We start from the raw sequence: 14179 nt of genomic DNA, 5'->3' as shown, positions 1-14179 counted from the left end.
CAGAGAGGGAAAGAGGGGGAGAAGGGGAGAGAGGGAGACAGGGAGAGAGAGGAGACAGGGAGAAAGGGAGAAAGGGAGAGAGGGAGAGAGAGAGGGAGAGAGGGAGAGAGGGAGAGAGGAAGAGAAGAAGAGAAGGAGAGAGGAAGAGCGGGAGGGAGACAGGGAGAGAAGGAGAGAGGGAGAGAGGAAGAGAGAGAACGAGCCAGGCCCCTATACCCAGCACTCTGGCACACACTTAGCATTTTCGGGGCTGTGGGTTTGATTCACCAAACAAACAAACAAACCAAAACAAACCAAAACAAAAACAAATAAAAAGAAGGGGAACGGGGAAGAGAGAAAGAAAGAGGGAGAGGGTAAAAAGGGGATATTCCTACTCTGCTTATATCAAAATAGAAGCACACACAAAATCACTTGGGAAACTGAAATTCTATTCAAATGGTTGAACTGTGGACTGGATGCCAAAAACATGGCTTCTAATACCAGCTCTGCCATATGATGGTGGTGCTGGTGGTGGTGACGATAGTAATATGGTACGAAGACTCACGAGGTACGGACCTACTAACTTCATGAGCTATACTATATATTTTATACTCTGTTATCTCATTTTGACTTCCTCGCAACCTTCTGAGGCAGGTGTTAACCCATTTTACAGGTGAAGAAACTGGAGTTCACGGAGGTTTGGTACTTTGCCAAAGCCAGAGAGTACACGGTAGTGTTGGGATTCAAAATCTGGTCTGACAGATCCACAAGCGCGGTGCTCTTGGCCACTCCCCAACCCAGGTGTCTGATCTTAGGCAAGGTGGCCCAAGATCTGTGAAACCACAGGGCCGGCCCCGAACATCTCCGGACTCTTCCACACTTGACACTCGCTGGTCTCTTCTCCTTACTGCCCCTCTGATCCAGTCCTACAGCGTGGCCAGTGGACAGAAGCAGGCTGGGTGCGGGTGTGGGGTTGTGATAATAATCCAGGCCTTTCGTCGTCCTAGTTAGGATTTCTTTTTTAGAAGAGGAGACCTAAATATTCACCGTCCTGGCTGTATCCTAGGTCAGTCCGTCCAAACACCCACTCGGATACGGCCGTGCCGGACCGGTCTCCTCTAACCCTCGCAGGCGGGGCCAGAGTCCGCGGGAGGGATGCGAAGGGCAGGGCAGGAGCCCGCGGCCAACCTGGACCCCCGCCGGGCGCCGCCCCTGCCCGCCCCTCAGTCGGGTCTCAATTCCCGCTTCAAGGGCTGCAGCGACCCAGCGAGAAAAACACCTGGGACGTGAGTGGGGCGCTCGCCACGGCGCCACCTCTGCTCCCAGAGGAGCGGGGAGCCCCGAGCCTCGCCGGGAGGCGCTGGGGAGACGTCGCGGCTGCACAGCTATGTCCAGCTGCGGCGGACCCCGCGGCCGCCGGGACCCGGGGCTCCGGGCAGAGCCCCAGCCACCTCAGCCGCGCCTCCCGCCCTCCGGCTTCTCCCGGCCCCAGCCGAAGCTCTCGGGCTCCTCACCTCAGACTCCCGACGCTGGTTGCGGAACGCTTCCCGACCCTTGGGCGCCGCAGTCTTCCCTTTGCCATTGCCGTTGCCGTTGCCGTTGCCATTTCCATTGCCGTTGCCATTGGCAGGCAGACTCCCGGCCCCGGGCGCCCCTGGTTCCTCCATGTGGCTGGTCGGCGGCTCGCCTCAGCCGCTCGGCGCTCTCTGGCCCGGGCGACCCCGCCGCCGCGCGCCCGGAGCCAGGCCCCACCCTCTGCGTCGCTATTGGCTGTGATCGCTTGACGCGGCCCCGCCCCACAGCGCGATTGGCTGCTCGACGCGTCGAAGCGGGACTTGGAGGAGGTGGGGGCTCTTTCAAGGAATATCCCGCTCCTTTTCCCCCCCCTTATTTCTGCGGTGTTGCGGGTAGCCAGGGACTACTGAGTTGGCTCCCTCCCCACTTCCAGAACTCCGGACTTTGAGCGCAGGCAGGTTAGTTCTTAGCTTCTCGCAAGGTGTCCCTTAGCACCCACCCCTCCCAGATAGCCCCCTTTTCTGGGAGCTCTAGACTCCGCCTCCTGCTCCACTGCAGCAGACCCAGACCCCCAAATCGCAGCTGCAGGGCACGTCCACACATCCCACTTAGTCTCAAGGGAGGCCAGGGCCACAGCAGGAAATGAGAAACTCGGCCTCTTTGGAAGCTTTCTCAAGAGAATACGTCCATCCCGGCTGGCTGGGAGATGCGGTGAGGGGCGGGATTGGGGGTCTTTGTACTTCTCTGAAATCGCGGATGCATTTGAGGGCTGTTACTGGTTGTCTGCCCTTCTCTGCTGTATGGATACCTTCCTAGCGTTGTGAATAGATAGTAACCCCAGGCTCACCCGCCCCCACCCTTTGCCGTCCTCCCTTCTCCTAAGATCCTTTCCAGGGGCTCAGTGTTACCAGGGCAGTGGAGGTTGTGCGATCTGTCTGTGGTCCGTCCTCTAGAATTTATCTAAAAGGCAGCTTGTAGTAAATATTTGGCAGTTCTGGCTGAGTAATGGATGCCCCAGACAAGCAGGCGGAAGGGAATGGGTGGAACCAAATCTCACAGCCAAGGCCAAGTTGCTTTAGAAGGGGGAGGGGGCGGGTTGAACATGCTCTGTGCTGCACTAGAAGCTTTCTAGATACCTTATCACACCTCTCTCTGGCAGGTTATTTTTACCAATACTTTTACTACGGATGAGAAAACCTGGATTCACAGAATACTCCTAGTTCTCACGGTGCCTTGCAACCTTGTATCTTGCCTCAGTGTTCAGAGGGTATTGTTCTCTGAAGGAAACTTTTGTTTTCTTGGTTGACTCCTTCTTTACAGATTCTAGTTATCACATCCTCCTGCTGACCTAGAAATCCTTTTCTTTCTTTTTTAACCATCCTCACTCCCTTCAGGATATGTTGGTGTCAAGCCAACTTTACCAGAATCTAAATCAGCATTTCCCACTATTCCCCAAAAACAAGAAGCCCAAAATTATTTACCCTTTCCATATGGTAGGGACAAGTGCATTCCTTTCTAATCATGTCTGTCCCTCCCTCTTCCCTCTGCTAGTTGGTAGGCAACAGATCAAGGCATGCTTGAGAGAGAGCATGCCTTGGAAATTTCTGGGTTTCTTTCTGTCTGAATTCCCCAAAATCTCCTTACCTCCTCACATCTTCTCTTTCCTCTCTGAATCCTGTCCATACCTACCAAACAGCAGGGATGTAAGCTGTGTGGGAGTATGGCCAAGTTTCACAATCTCTGCAGTATTGACATTTTGGGTTGAGAAATTATGTGAGGGGGGCTGTCCCATGCATTATAGGATGTTTAGCAGAATCCCTGGCCTTTCCTGAGATGTCAGTAGTACCCACTCCTTGGTTGTGACAACCAAAAATTGTTTTTAGATATTGCAAAATGTCTCCTGGGGAGCAAAACCTCTGTTGAAATCCCCTGGTTTACAGAAGTGAACTAATGTGAATTTCCAAGAAAGCCCTTCACTCAAGGCCTAAACTATTTGATTTTGGAATTTTTTTTCTGGGGTAGAATTCTTTAAATTCTTAAAAACTTGTACTTTGAATTAAAATTCACCACCCACATCTACCTCATCATCTCTTTGGTGTGATGAACCTGCCAAAGGATAGGCTATTGGGTTCCCCACTAAAAATAACTCATTATCTACTTTATTCTTCCCAGTACCTCTCCTTCTAAGCAGTCAGAGCTCTAGGATTGACAAGACCAGACCTTCATATTCTTTTGAAACTCATCAGTCAGAAGTATCCCCAACAGTATAGTAGGAATCCCCACCATAGCCACTTTTGAGGCTTTGTCCCTTTTCCTGCCTGTCCCTAAAGGCAAGAGGACACACTTTTTTGGGAGGATTGAGGTCAGCACTCGGATTCCCTTTGGCTTCTATCTAAAGCCAACTGCTGAGCCTACAGCTCTCTATGGCCTTACTTTTAGAGAACAGATTTGAAAAACTGGTGGTGTGGAGACTGCAAAGAAATCATGCTCTTTTGCACAGTCCAGTAGAATGGAAGACAGTAAAGATCAGCTCTGCTCAATAGAGGTCCTGATGTTCAAAATTTAGAAGATAATCTGAGAGAAAAAAAGTTGGAAGAAGTAAGGAAAAACCACAGATTAACTGAAAACTTTGAAACTATTATAGGCCATGAAATTGGAACACATGAAATTTCTTTTAGCTTATTTGCCAATGAGGGAGTGACAGTCGTCAGTACAATGTATCACATCCATAAGTGGGAACTAATAGGATTGGTCTACAAAAATGTCTTCCCATTTTGCAGATGGCTCCAGGGCTGGGTTATTTTAAATTTATTTTAAAACCTACATTACTAATTTCCCATGTCCTAAATCTTAGGTTTTATCCCTAAACCCAGGCTACTGGCAGAGGGCTGAAAGTATAAATAGGTATAGTTACAAGGATCAAACATACCTTTCTCATTTAAGCACTTTAATCCATGGGGGTCAAATATTTGATTAAATAGAAGCATCCAACACCGAGGACGCTTAAAAATACAGTGACGCAGTACATCTTAAAGTACCTTGTTTTTGAGGGTATTAGGCAGCTAGGGTAATACAGAAGAGAAAGGATATAACACCCTCCTTTCCCTGTAAAGGGCATGTGTGGGTGTAATGTGATGGAGGCTGTAGGACCCCAGACTGAGACAAGAAAGTGATGTTAATAAAGCAAGCAGGGTGTACTTGGTTCTTTAAGCAATATTTGTTATACAACAGGATATTAAATCTCTACCCTATAAGCATTATCCATTTTATAGGCAAGAAAATTGAGGCTCTGATTGGTTATATAATTTGGGCAAATTACACAACTCAGCAGAACTAGAGTTCAAATCCAAATTAGCAGCTAGGCAGGGTGGGGCACACCTGTGATCTCAGTACTCAGGGAGGCTGAGGCAGGAGGACTGACACAAGTTCAACGTCAGCCTGGGCTACATAGTAAGTGTAAAGCTAGCCTGAACTACATAGCAAGACCCTGTTTAAAAAAAAAAAACAAAAACTAAATTAGCCTGACTCGAGGCCCAAGTTCTGTCTACAGTTCTGTGAGGTGGAGAAACTTGCCTAACAGTGGGTAGCCTGGGCTGATCCTGTGAATCTAAAACTAAGACCTAGGTACTTGTCTATTCTTCACAAAAGAGGAATCAAACTCTGCTGGAGGGGAACAGATCCAGCCAGCTGACTCATGGGCTTCATTGCTAGCAGCTGCATTCTCTAACTGGAATGGTACCAGCTTGAGACACTACCAACCGCCCAGACTATTCTAGTCCTGTGGCTCTTCATTTAAATTAGTAGTCAACGTGGCAGAAGATTCTTATAGGGAAGAAAACCTCTTGCCCACGAGATGTGGAACTAGTTTAGGTTGTTAACTAAAGAAGAAAGCTACCCTACTGCTAGTTGAGAAATAACAGGCAACTGGATTCATTCTCTACTTATTAAATCAGGTTACCTGATTTAGGGATAAACCTCTGCCTGTTTATTTTTTCCCTTGTCTGGATGTAACTGGGTCCTCAGTGTCTGGGTCCTTTGATCCCAAGTTGTGGGGATGCTGACTTCCTGTACTCTCTAGTTAAGCAGCACACAGAGAGCTTGAGGGATGTAAAACCATACTTCAGTCTCACAACCTTAATTAAACCTATAATCCTCACCTCCCCAGAGTAGTGGTTCTTCACACATAAGAGCTAGCGCATATGTCAGGCTGGGATGGGTGGTGGGAGGGACAGATATTTATTAGTGGAACAAGGATCTCTAGGGAATGATCACTCAAACTGTCCACTGGCAACTGTTTGAGCTTTTAAATTCTTGTCCTATAGCAGACTCATTCTTGCCCTATAGCTTGTGGCCCAGCCTTAGCTCCGAACTCCTCATTTATAAAAGCAAGAATCCAAGATAAGAACTCATTTTAAGAATATTTTATTAGACTTTTGAGATTACATAGTCATTATTGCTGATCTAATACAATCACTTAGACATAAAGATTTCCAAGATGTTCTCAGAAATAGTGATTAGAGGTTTATTCCTTTCAGTAAGATGACAGTGAGAACTAGATGATTCATTTTATATATATGTATATATAGTTTAGGACTTGTCCACATATAATTTGCTGGTGTTGCCTATTTTCTTTCCATAATTTTCCTTTATTAAAAAGCTTAATGCAATAATGCATTTTTATTTTTTTTAAACCATGACTAAGTTAATTTTGAGAAAACCATAGGAGCAGCAATTTTAGATCTGTTCAAAGAAAAGCCAAGCAGCAAAAAAGCTTTGCAGAAGTGTGGCCATGGGCAGCCGTGCTCAGATTGGAGGTAGGATGGGGAGAAAGAAGGGCAGAGGGAACGTAAACTAGAAGCATTTTTTTTTATTGAGAAAAAGGAAACTATTTCCATTAAGAAGGCAAAGACCTTGAAACTTGCACAAATTCATTGTAAATAAAATGGTATGTATCCCTACAGGCCAGGGCCATATACAAGGAAGTAATTACCCTTCTTTCCCTTGCCTCCTGAGCTAGGATGCATCTAAGAGGCTGGAGGAAAAAAGACATATTTGCTCTGATTCCACAGGTAGTGACAATAATAATCAGATCCAACACTAAGATTAACCCAACAGGAGATCTGGGCTTCTTCATTCTTAATGGTTGATGATGGGGGGGGGGGGGGAAGAAGGAGAAGGGGGAGGAGGAGGGGGAGGGATGGGGAGAGAGATCATCTGAAACCCAGAGTCACCAGGCATGGTGGGCGCAAACCTGTGATCCCAGCACTCGGATGCTGAGGCAGAAGGATCACTGCGAGTTCGAGGCCAGCCTGGACTACAAAGTGAGTTCAAGGCCAGCCTCAACTGCATAGTGTAACCCTGTCTCAAAAAGACAAAAAAAGAAAAGAAAAGAAACTCAGAGGCAAATACTTCACCATGGGCAGCAACACTGGGAAGCTAACTTAGAAGCCCTTGTGGCTCTTTTACTATTTGAAGTGGGTCTCTTCCTAATAGTGAGGCAGAGTGTACTCTGTAAGTACCAGCACATAGTAAGCTCTATAGAGACCAAGGCTTTGTTGAGAAACAACAGGCTATGATTTTTGGTCTAAGAACATATAATAGGCTAGAGTCCAGATACCTGCCTAATGGAATCAGCTCTGAACATGAGATGAGGTACAGAGGTCTGAATCTTGCTAAAGAGATTCAACTAATTAATATAAAAGTCAGAACTGAGCAGGCAATAGAATTGAGTAGCCTAGTGGAATTGTCAGCATTTATGGTCTTCCTTATCAAAAAGAATATAGCCATGTATGTGGCACTGCTGAGACCCCTGAAGAACCAGACCCTATGGGCTGAGCCTGTATACTATTTCATGAGACAAACAGCCATTTATCCTAGTTCCTTCTCCCTATCTCCAAAAGTAAGGGCACTTCCAGACTAGCTCCAGGGTGAATGTTAAGACCAGAGGAAGTTGGTGAGGACAGTGGCAAGAGAGAAGGATCAGGATAGGAAGGTTATAGTGATTCTGGGTGGTCTGGCATTTCCTTGAATCACCTTAGTCCTGAGACTTTGAAGCAGACCAGCATAAGGAAAATAAAAAAATAAAAAATAAAAAAAAAGAAAGCAAACAAACATGAAAGTGTTCAATAGAGTTGGCTGGGGTAAGAGAGACTCATTTCAAGATTCCTGTGGTCACTCCAGACTTTCTGCCCCCTACCCCAAACCTCTAAACCAGCAACTGAGTCTCAGAAAAGAAGCCAACTCTTAGAAGGAATATAAAATCTCATGCTGCTCATATTATTAAATTTTTTTTATAATGCTGAAATTACTCAAGAAACCATCTCTGAAACTTAATCCTTAAAGGGAAGAGGTTGGATCATAAAGAGATACCCACAGAGAAAACACAGATCAGATTGCAGATCTTGGTTTCATCAATGTCAATGGTCACAAGGATGAATGTCTGATGAGGTTCAAACTAGTCAAACTAGCTTTGATCATCTGGACAGCTTATAGTGTCATTTCTTTATCTCTCAGCCAGATGCAAGTTCTTTCCAGGGAAACAAATAAACATATCTGCTTCTTCTTTTTTTTTTTTTTTTTTTTGGTTTTTCTCTGGTACCGGGTACCGAACTCATGACCTTGCGCTTGCCAGGCAGGCGCTTTGCCGCTGAGCTAAATCCCCAGCCCCTCTGCTTCTTTAGAGTATCAAGCTGTAGGCCTGAAAGACCTGTCCCATTTCCAAGGCCTTACCCCTACAAATCCTTGGGAAAGTATGCCTTTCCCTACTCAGTTTCAGAAACAGTTTTAGGCAATAACAGCAAGTTTCAAGAAGCAGTGTTCTACAACAAGCCCTCCTTTTCTGAGACAGTATCAATCTGGAGGGGCCTTCCTGGGAAACTCCATTAAGTGACAAGGAAGCAAAACTATGGTTCCCAGTGAAGCTGGCTTCCACTTCCTAAGCAGAGTTTGGTGGGATTAGAAAGATGGCAAAACATATGTCTAACAGACACCAGAGCTGTTGAAGAAATCATGGAGGCATATCCATCTTGGAACTGGAAATCATTAAAATGGACATATTCAACGAGAAGGAGTCCTAGGTGAAGGAGGAAGCCTCAGTAGGCACAGGCACAGGCTCAGCTGAGTTTTTGGGGCAGCTTGCCAAGGCCTTAACACTCCTTCCTTAGTAGCCTTTTTTATAAAGAAGGCAGTGATACTGATGGTCAAGGCTGGGAACCTAGGTCACGTTAATTTGGTGGCTTCCAAAAGGCCTCATCTGGAAAGGGCAAAAGCTGAGAAAGGCAGCTGCTGAAAATTTATTCCAGAAAACCCCAGAGAAGGAGTCTGGAATCCCTGGGCTAACTCCTGAGCCTGCACAAGAGAAAAATGGCCACTGCTGAGGATTCAATGGGGGACAAAGTGAATGATGTAGTAGGAAAGGTTACCCCATTTTTTTCCTTCCTCAGTCCTCTGTGGCTCTCATGGCCCGTAGAGCAGTAACCACACTCTGGGCCAAGGCTACAGGCACAGGAATCTAGATTTTAATAAATAAATAACCTAACACACAGGGTGAGCACGGCGGGCAGCTCTGATCAGAGAAGCAGCTTGCTGGGTTCTTTCTTGGCTAGTAATGGAGAAAAAGCTTGGAACTCTTCCTTAAAACTTCTTCTGGCTTCAGTTACAGGAACTTAATACCTGGAGGGAAAAAGAAACAGGAGAGGGTGATGTTATCAGCTAGTGAGGATGCTGGAACATGAAGAGCCTGCCCAAAGATGTAATAAAGAAGCAGAAGCCTTTCTGGAGTGTAGGTAACTATGGCTCCTTTTTATATCTGAGGCAGGAGGATTGCTGGGAGTTTGAGGCCAGCCTGGAGTAGAAAAGGAGCCAGTACCTCTTGGGAAGGGGAATATTACTTAATGTTTGAGAAAGGTCTCAAAGAGTTCTTTGGAGGTGAACTGAGGGAAAGCCAGTTTATTTTCCTGAGTTCATGTAAATGTATATGGTGAGAGATGCAAAGACCAATTCCAGTGCAGGAAGTTCTTGACCACCTAGGCTTCCGTGATTTCTGGGGAGCCCAAGGCACCTGTAGTAATTAGGCTTGAAGGGCCCATTCTTGTTGAGTCCCAGATACTTGGCCTGTTCATCTGTCAGCTCTGTCAGGTGGGCATCGAAGGTGGGCAGGTGTAGACTCGCCACATACTCATCTGGAACAGACCACAGAAGACTTGGTATAAGCACTCACCCCTCCTGTCTGGCTGTTCTCCACTTCCCAGACAAGGATGTAAACATTTGGAAAACACTTTCGGATTCCTGGAGCAGAGTGAAATATGCTTAACTTTTGCTTATTGGCTCTCAATTCTAAGGGATGGCTGCCTTCAGCTTTAAGCCCAGTGCCTTTCAAAGCTATAACATCTTTTCCTCACCATCTCTTCCAGTCTTGAACCTTTTCTTTTCTCCAGAAAGGTGAGACATGAAAGAAGCAATAATCCTTAGGGTTTAGAGAAAGAATGGGATAGTGAGGGGACTGAAAAATGGGAAGCTCCAACCTTAGTTTTGCCTTGGACTCTACACTTTAGATCAGTCAGAAAAGCTAACACCTGAGAAAATTAGAAAGTTTCAACTGAAAATACTACAGTTTGCTTTTGGTACTTCTTTTTTTTTTTTTTCCAGTACCAGGAATAGAACTCATGACCTTGCACTTGCCAGGCAGGCGCTGTGCCACTGAGCTAAATCCCCACCCCCTTCTTTTTTCTTTTGTCTTTTTTGAGACAGGGTCTCACTCTACAGTTCAGGCTGGCCTTGAGGTCACTTTGTAGCCCAGGCTGGTCTCAAACTCACAACAATCCTTCTGCCTCAGCCTCCCAAATGCTGGGATTACAGATGTGTGCCACCTGCTGACTCTGCTTTTAGTACTTACTTTTTTCTTTTTTTTTGGTCTTTTTGAAACAGGGTTTTGCTATGTAGTTCACTTTGTAGCCCAGGCTGGCCTCAAACTCCCAGCAATCCTCCTGCCTCAGCCTCCTGAGTGCTAGGATTACAGGCATGCGCCGTCACACCTGGCTAGTTTTCTGTTTATATTTTGTTATCTGAATGCATTGTACTTACTCACAATATTCAAAATATTCTTATACATTTGTTTTTTTTCTTTTTTTTTTCTTATATATTTGTTTGTTTCCCCAACTTCATTATATATCTAATCAGAATATGGATTGTGTATTTTATATTCTTTTAAATAAAAAATACATCAACTTCTAACAATTGGTGAAATAAAACCAGGAGGTGATTTATTCTGATATTTGTCTGAGGGGTTTATAAACACACTGTAACATTCAGGTGCTTGTGGCAAGCACTTTAAAATTTTAATGTTTCTTTTACACCAATACCCACAAAACTTAACTTAATAGGAGCTACTCCTAGTCTCTTTGGCCACAAGCAATAGGGCTAGCATTGGAAGGTGTAGTTTGATGGCTTTTTTTGGCGGGGGGGCACTGGGAAGTGAACTCAGGACCTCATGCTTGCCAGGCAGGTGCTGTGCCACTGAGCTAAATCTCTGGCTCAGAAGGTGTAGTTTGAAAGTCAGAGCTATTTAACAGCCTAGAAATGGAATAAATCAGATACCAAAAGGTAGGAGATGATTCCTTTCTTTGGGGGGAATCTTTTTTGTTTTTCTCCTTTGAGATTGTTGCATACAATATACTTTAATAGAGAAAGTCCTCAAAATTCAGAGACAGATAAACTAAACCACAGCAAAATGTAAGAAATTCACTATGGTAACTCATGTGGAAAATGGGGTAAATTAAATGTGGATGGAACCTAGGAATCCTAGCTCCTATTGTATAAGATAAAGATATCTTTATTTTTTTACCCCTCCCCCCAAGCGTCTTTTAGTCCCTGATTCTGAGCTACTTCGGTAAGAATAGGGAAGAAAAAGTACGTGCTTACCCATTTTCTTGGGTAACAGGTAGACATCCTGTTTATATCGACCTTCAGGAGCATTGTAAAGCTCTATCAAGGCAAGAGCCTAGAAAAGTAGAGAGGTGAATACTGACACGGTGTTCACAGCAGGCTACCCTGTATCAGGTGAGACCCTGCTGGTCTGAGGCCCCTTCTCCTGCCCAGTGCTGTTCCACTTCAGACGCCTTACCTGAGTAGTTGCAGTGATTGAGAGCACAAATGTAGGCACTGTGGAGCAGCTTAGGTTCAGCAAACGGCCCTAGTAATGAAAGGTGAGGATACAGAGGGATTAGGACAGCTGCTGGCCTCTGAGAAGTAAGGGAAGAGCAGGACTGCCATTCTCCAAACCCTTCTCAATGAACATTCCTAGATGAAAAGCAGGTGTGCAGTGCTAGGAACTGACAATTTTTCTTTTTTGGGACCGAGTCTCGCTATGTAGTTCCAGCTGCAATTGAATTCACTATGTAGTCCAGGTGACCCTGAACTCATAGCAATCCTCCTGCCTTCAGTCTCTGAAGTGCTGGGATTACAGGCATGTACCACCACGCCCGGCTCTATTTTGTTTTTTGAAGTGCTTAAAGAAATGTTTAAAGTTTATTTTTAATACTTCAGAGGCTGAGGTAGGAGGATCACTGCAAGTTCGAGGCCAGCTTGGGCTACAAAGTGAGTTCAAGGTCAGCCTGAACTGTGTAGTAAAACCCTGTCTCAAAAAGACAAAAAAAAAAAAAACCAACAAAACAAAATAAAATTCATTCTTAAACTGACACATAAAAACGAAAGTTGAACATATTTATAGGGTACCATGTGATGTTTCAATGCATACACACACACACACACACACACACACACACACATATATATTATATAATGTTTAAATCAGGTGAGCACAAGTATCTCCTTGACATTTATCATTTCTTGATTTTGATATTCAAAATCTTTTTTTTTTTGCTTTTTCAAATATATAGTACAAACTTCATCTATAGTTACCCTGCTGTGCAGCAGCACATCAAAATGTCTCATTTCTGTCTATGACTTAGTATTCACTGATGAACCTCTCCATATCTCTCCTCCTCTGCTACTGCTATTCCCAGCCTCTGGTCACCTCCATTCTACTTCTACTCTCAGCTTCCAAGAGATCAAGGTTTTTTTTGTTTTTTTTTTTTTGGTAAGACAGGGTCTCGCTACGTACCTCAGGCTGGCCTCAAATTCATGGTAATCCTCCTGCCTCAGCCTCCCAAGTGCTGCGAATACAGGTGTGTACCACCATGTCAGGCCTAGATGAACTTTTTTAGATTCCACATGGGTAAAATCATATATGGAACTTGTTTTTCTGTGTCTGACTGATTTCACTTAGCATAATGATCTATGTTGTTGCTAATGATAGAATCACATCCTTTTTATGGCTGAGTAATATTCCATTGTGTATACATACCCATCTTTTCTTTATCCTTTTGTCAAGCTAGATACTTAAGATATTTGAGCTTCTTGGCTGCCGTGAACAGTACTACAATAAAAAGGGCAGTACGGATGTATCTCTGACATACTGATTTCATTTCCTTTGGTTACATACCCAGGAGCAGGATTGCTGGATCATGTGGCAGTTCTATTTTTAATTTTTTTAGGAACCTGCATAATGTTTTCCATAATGGCTGCACTAATTTACATTCCCATCAGCAGAGTGCAAGTGTTCCCTTTCTCCATAAAACTGCCAGCATTTGTTATCTTTTGTCTTTTTCATAATGACCCTTCTTATTAGAGTAAGATGGTATCTCACTGTAGTTTTAATTTACATTTCCTGATGATTTGTGGTGATCATATTTCTCATATATTTGTTGGCCATTTATATGTCTTCTTTGGAATTAACTGCTATTTAAATGAAACCACTGAATATTCTGGAAAATTTGGTAAAGGCACTAGGTACACAATTTATGGAATTATGTAAAACCGAATAGAGATTCAGGTGATGCTAAGGCTTATGCCAGGGAAGGGCATAATTGTCCTGAATTAATTTTTCATCTTCCTTCTAAGGACTGACATTGCTTTGAAAGACTCTTAAACAATGTCTAGTCAAGTCCAGGGGCAAGCTTTCCAGGTTGTGAGGACAGATGTCTATGGATTTAGGAAGCTGTCATGAATTTTGTGTTTCTGCCTTGGTTTGGTTCTCCTGAATGCAAGGGCAGCCTTGAATTCTGAGTGGATGATTCAGATAGAAGAGCTAGAAACTTTCCCCAGGCTACGCTTTCCTACGCTGTTTCCTAGGAAGCCTGACTACTGTTTTTGCTATACTATATAGGCAAACAACACTGATGATACTTGCTTTGTCATCAAAGTTGCTAAATGTGACTTCCCAGGCCTACTAGAAATAAGTCACCAGACAGTCAGCTGACACCAAAGCTATTAATGTACATTTAATAAACTCCCCTCTATGTGAAGAAATAATTCAGTCCCTTTACAGAGGTCCTAAAATATTTGAGAAGGTGAGATAAGCAAGGAAACAGTGAAGAGAACAGTAAGGCTACTCAAATCTAACTTTATGGGCCCTTAGATAAAGACAGGATATTGTTATATTTTTCACATTGTCTCTTTAATATAAAAAGTAAAACTAGCTGGGCGTGATGGCGCACACCTGTAATCCCAGCACTCAGGAGGCTGAGGCAGGAGGATGGTTGCAAGTTCGAGAGCAGCCTGGGCTACAAAGTGAGCTCAAGGCCAGCCTGAACTGCACAGCGAGACCCTGTCTCAAAAAGACAAAAAA

The 14179-nt window shown here is 44.4% G+C and overlaps 2 protein-coding genes across 4 annotated transcripts in view; both read right to left on the bottom strand.

Moving 5' to 3' along the window:
• Strip2 (striatin interacting protein 2) overlaps positions 1-1712 on the bottom strand; it is a 49250-nt gene extending 47538 nt beyond the window's left edge. For all 3 annotated transcript variants that reach the window (XM_005402413.1, XM_005402414.1, XM_005402415.1), the window contains exon 1: positions 1494-1712. In XM_005402413.1, the coding sequence (XP_005402470.1) occupies positions 1494-1646 (153 nt within the window). In that variant the 5' untranslated portion in view covers positions 1647-1712. The remainder of the gene's footprint in view (positions 1-1493) is intronic.
• A 7277-nt stretch (positions 1713-8989) lies between these two features.
• Positions 8990-14179, bottom strand: part of Ahcyl2 (adenosylhomocysteinase-like 2) — a gene marked incomplete in the record, with an annotated part of 202557 nt that continues 197367 nt past the window's right edge. Inside the window, 4 exon segments of the mRNA XM_013503272.1 lie at positions 8990-9165; positions 9554-9674; positions 11413-11491; positions 11615-11683. Coding sequence (XP_013358726.1) covers positions 9159-9165; positions 9554-9674; positions 11413-11491; positions 11615-11683 — 276 coding nt within the window.

The sequence above is a fragment of the Chinchilla lanigera genome, unplaced genomic scaffold (assembly GCF_000276665.1).
Source record: "Chinchilla lanigera isolate Chin_1 unplaced genomic scaffold, ChiLan1.0 scaffold00078, whole genome shotgun sequence".
NCBI lineage: Eukaryota > Metazoa > Chordata > Mammalia > Rodentia > Chinchillidae > Chinchilla > Chinchilla lanigera.
This window is presented reverse-complemented; position numbering and strand designations above follow the sequence as displayed.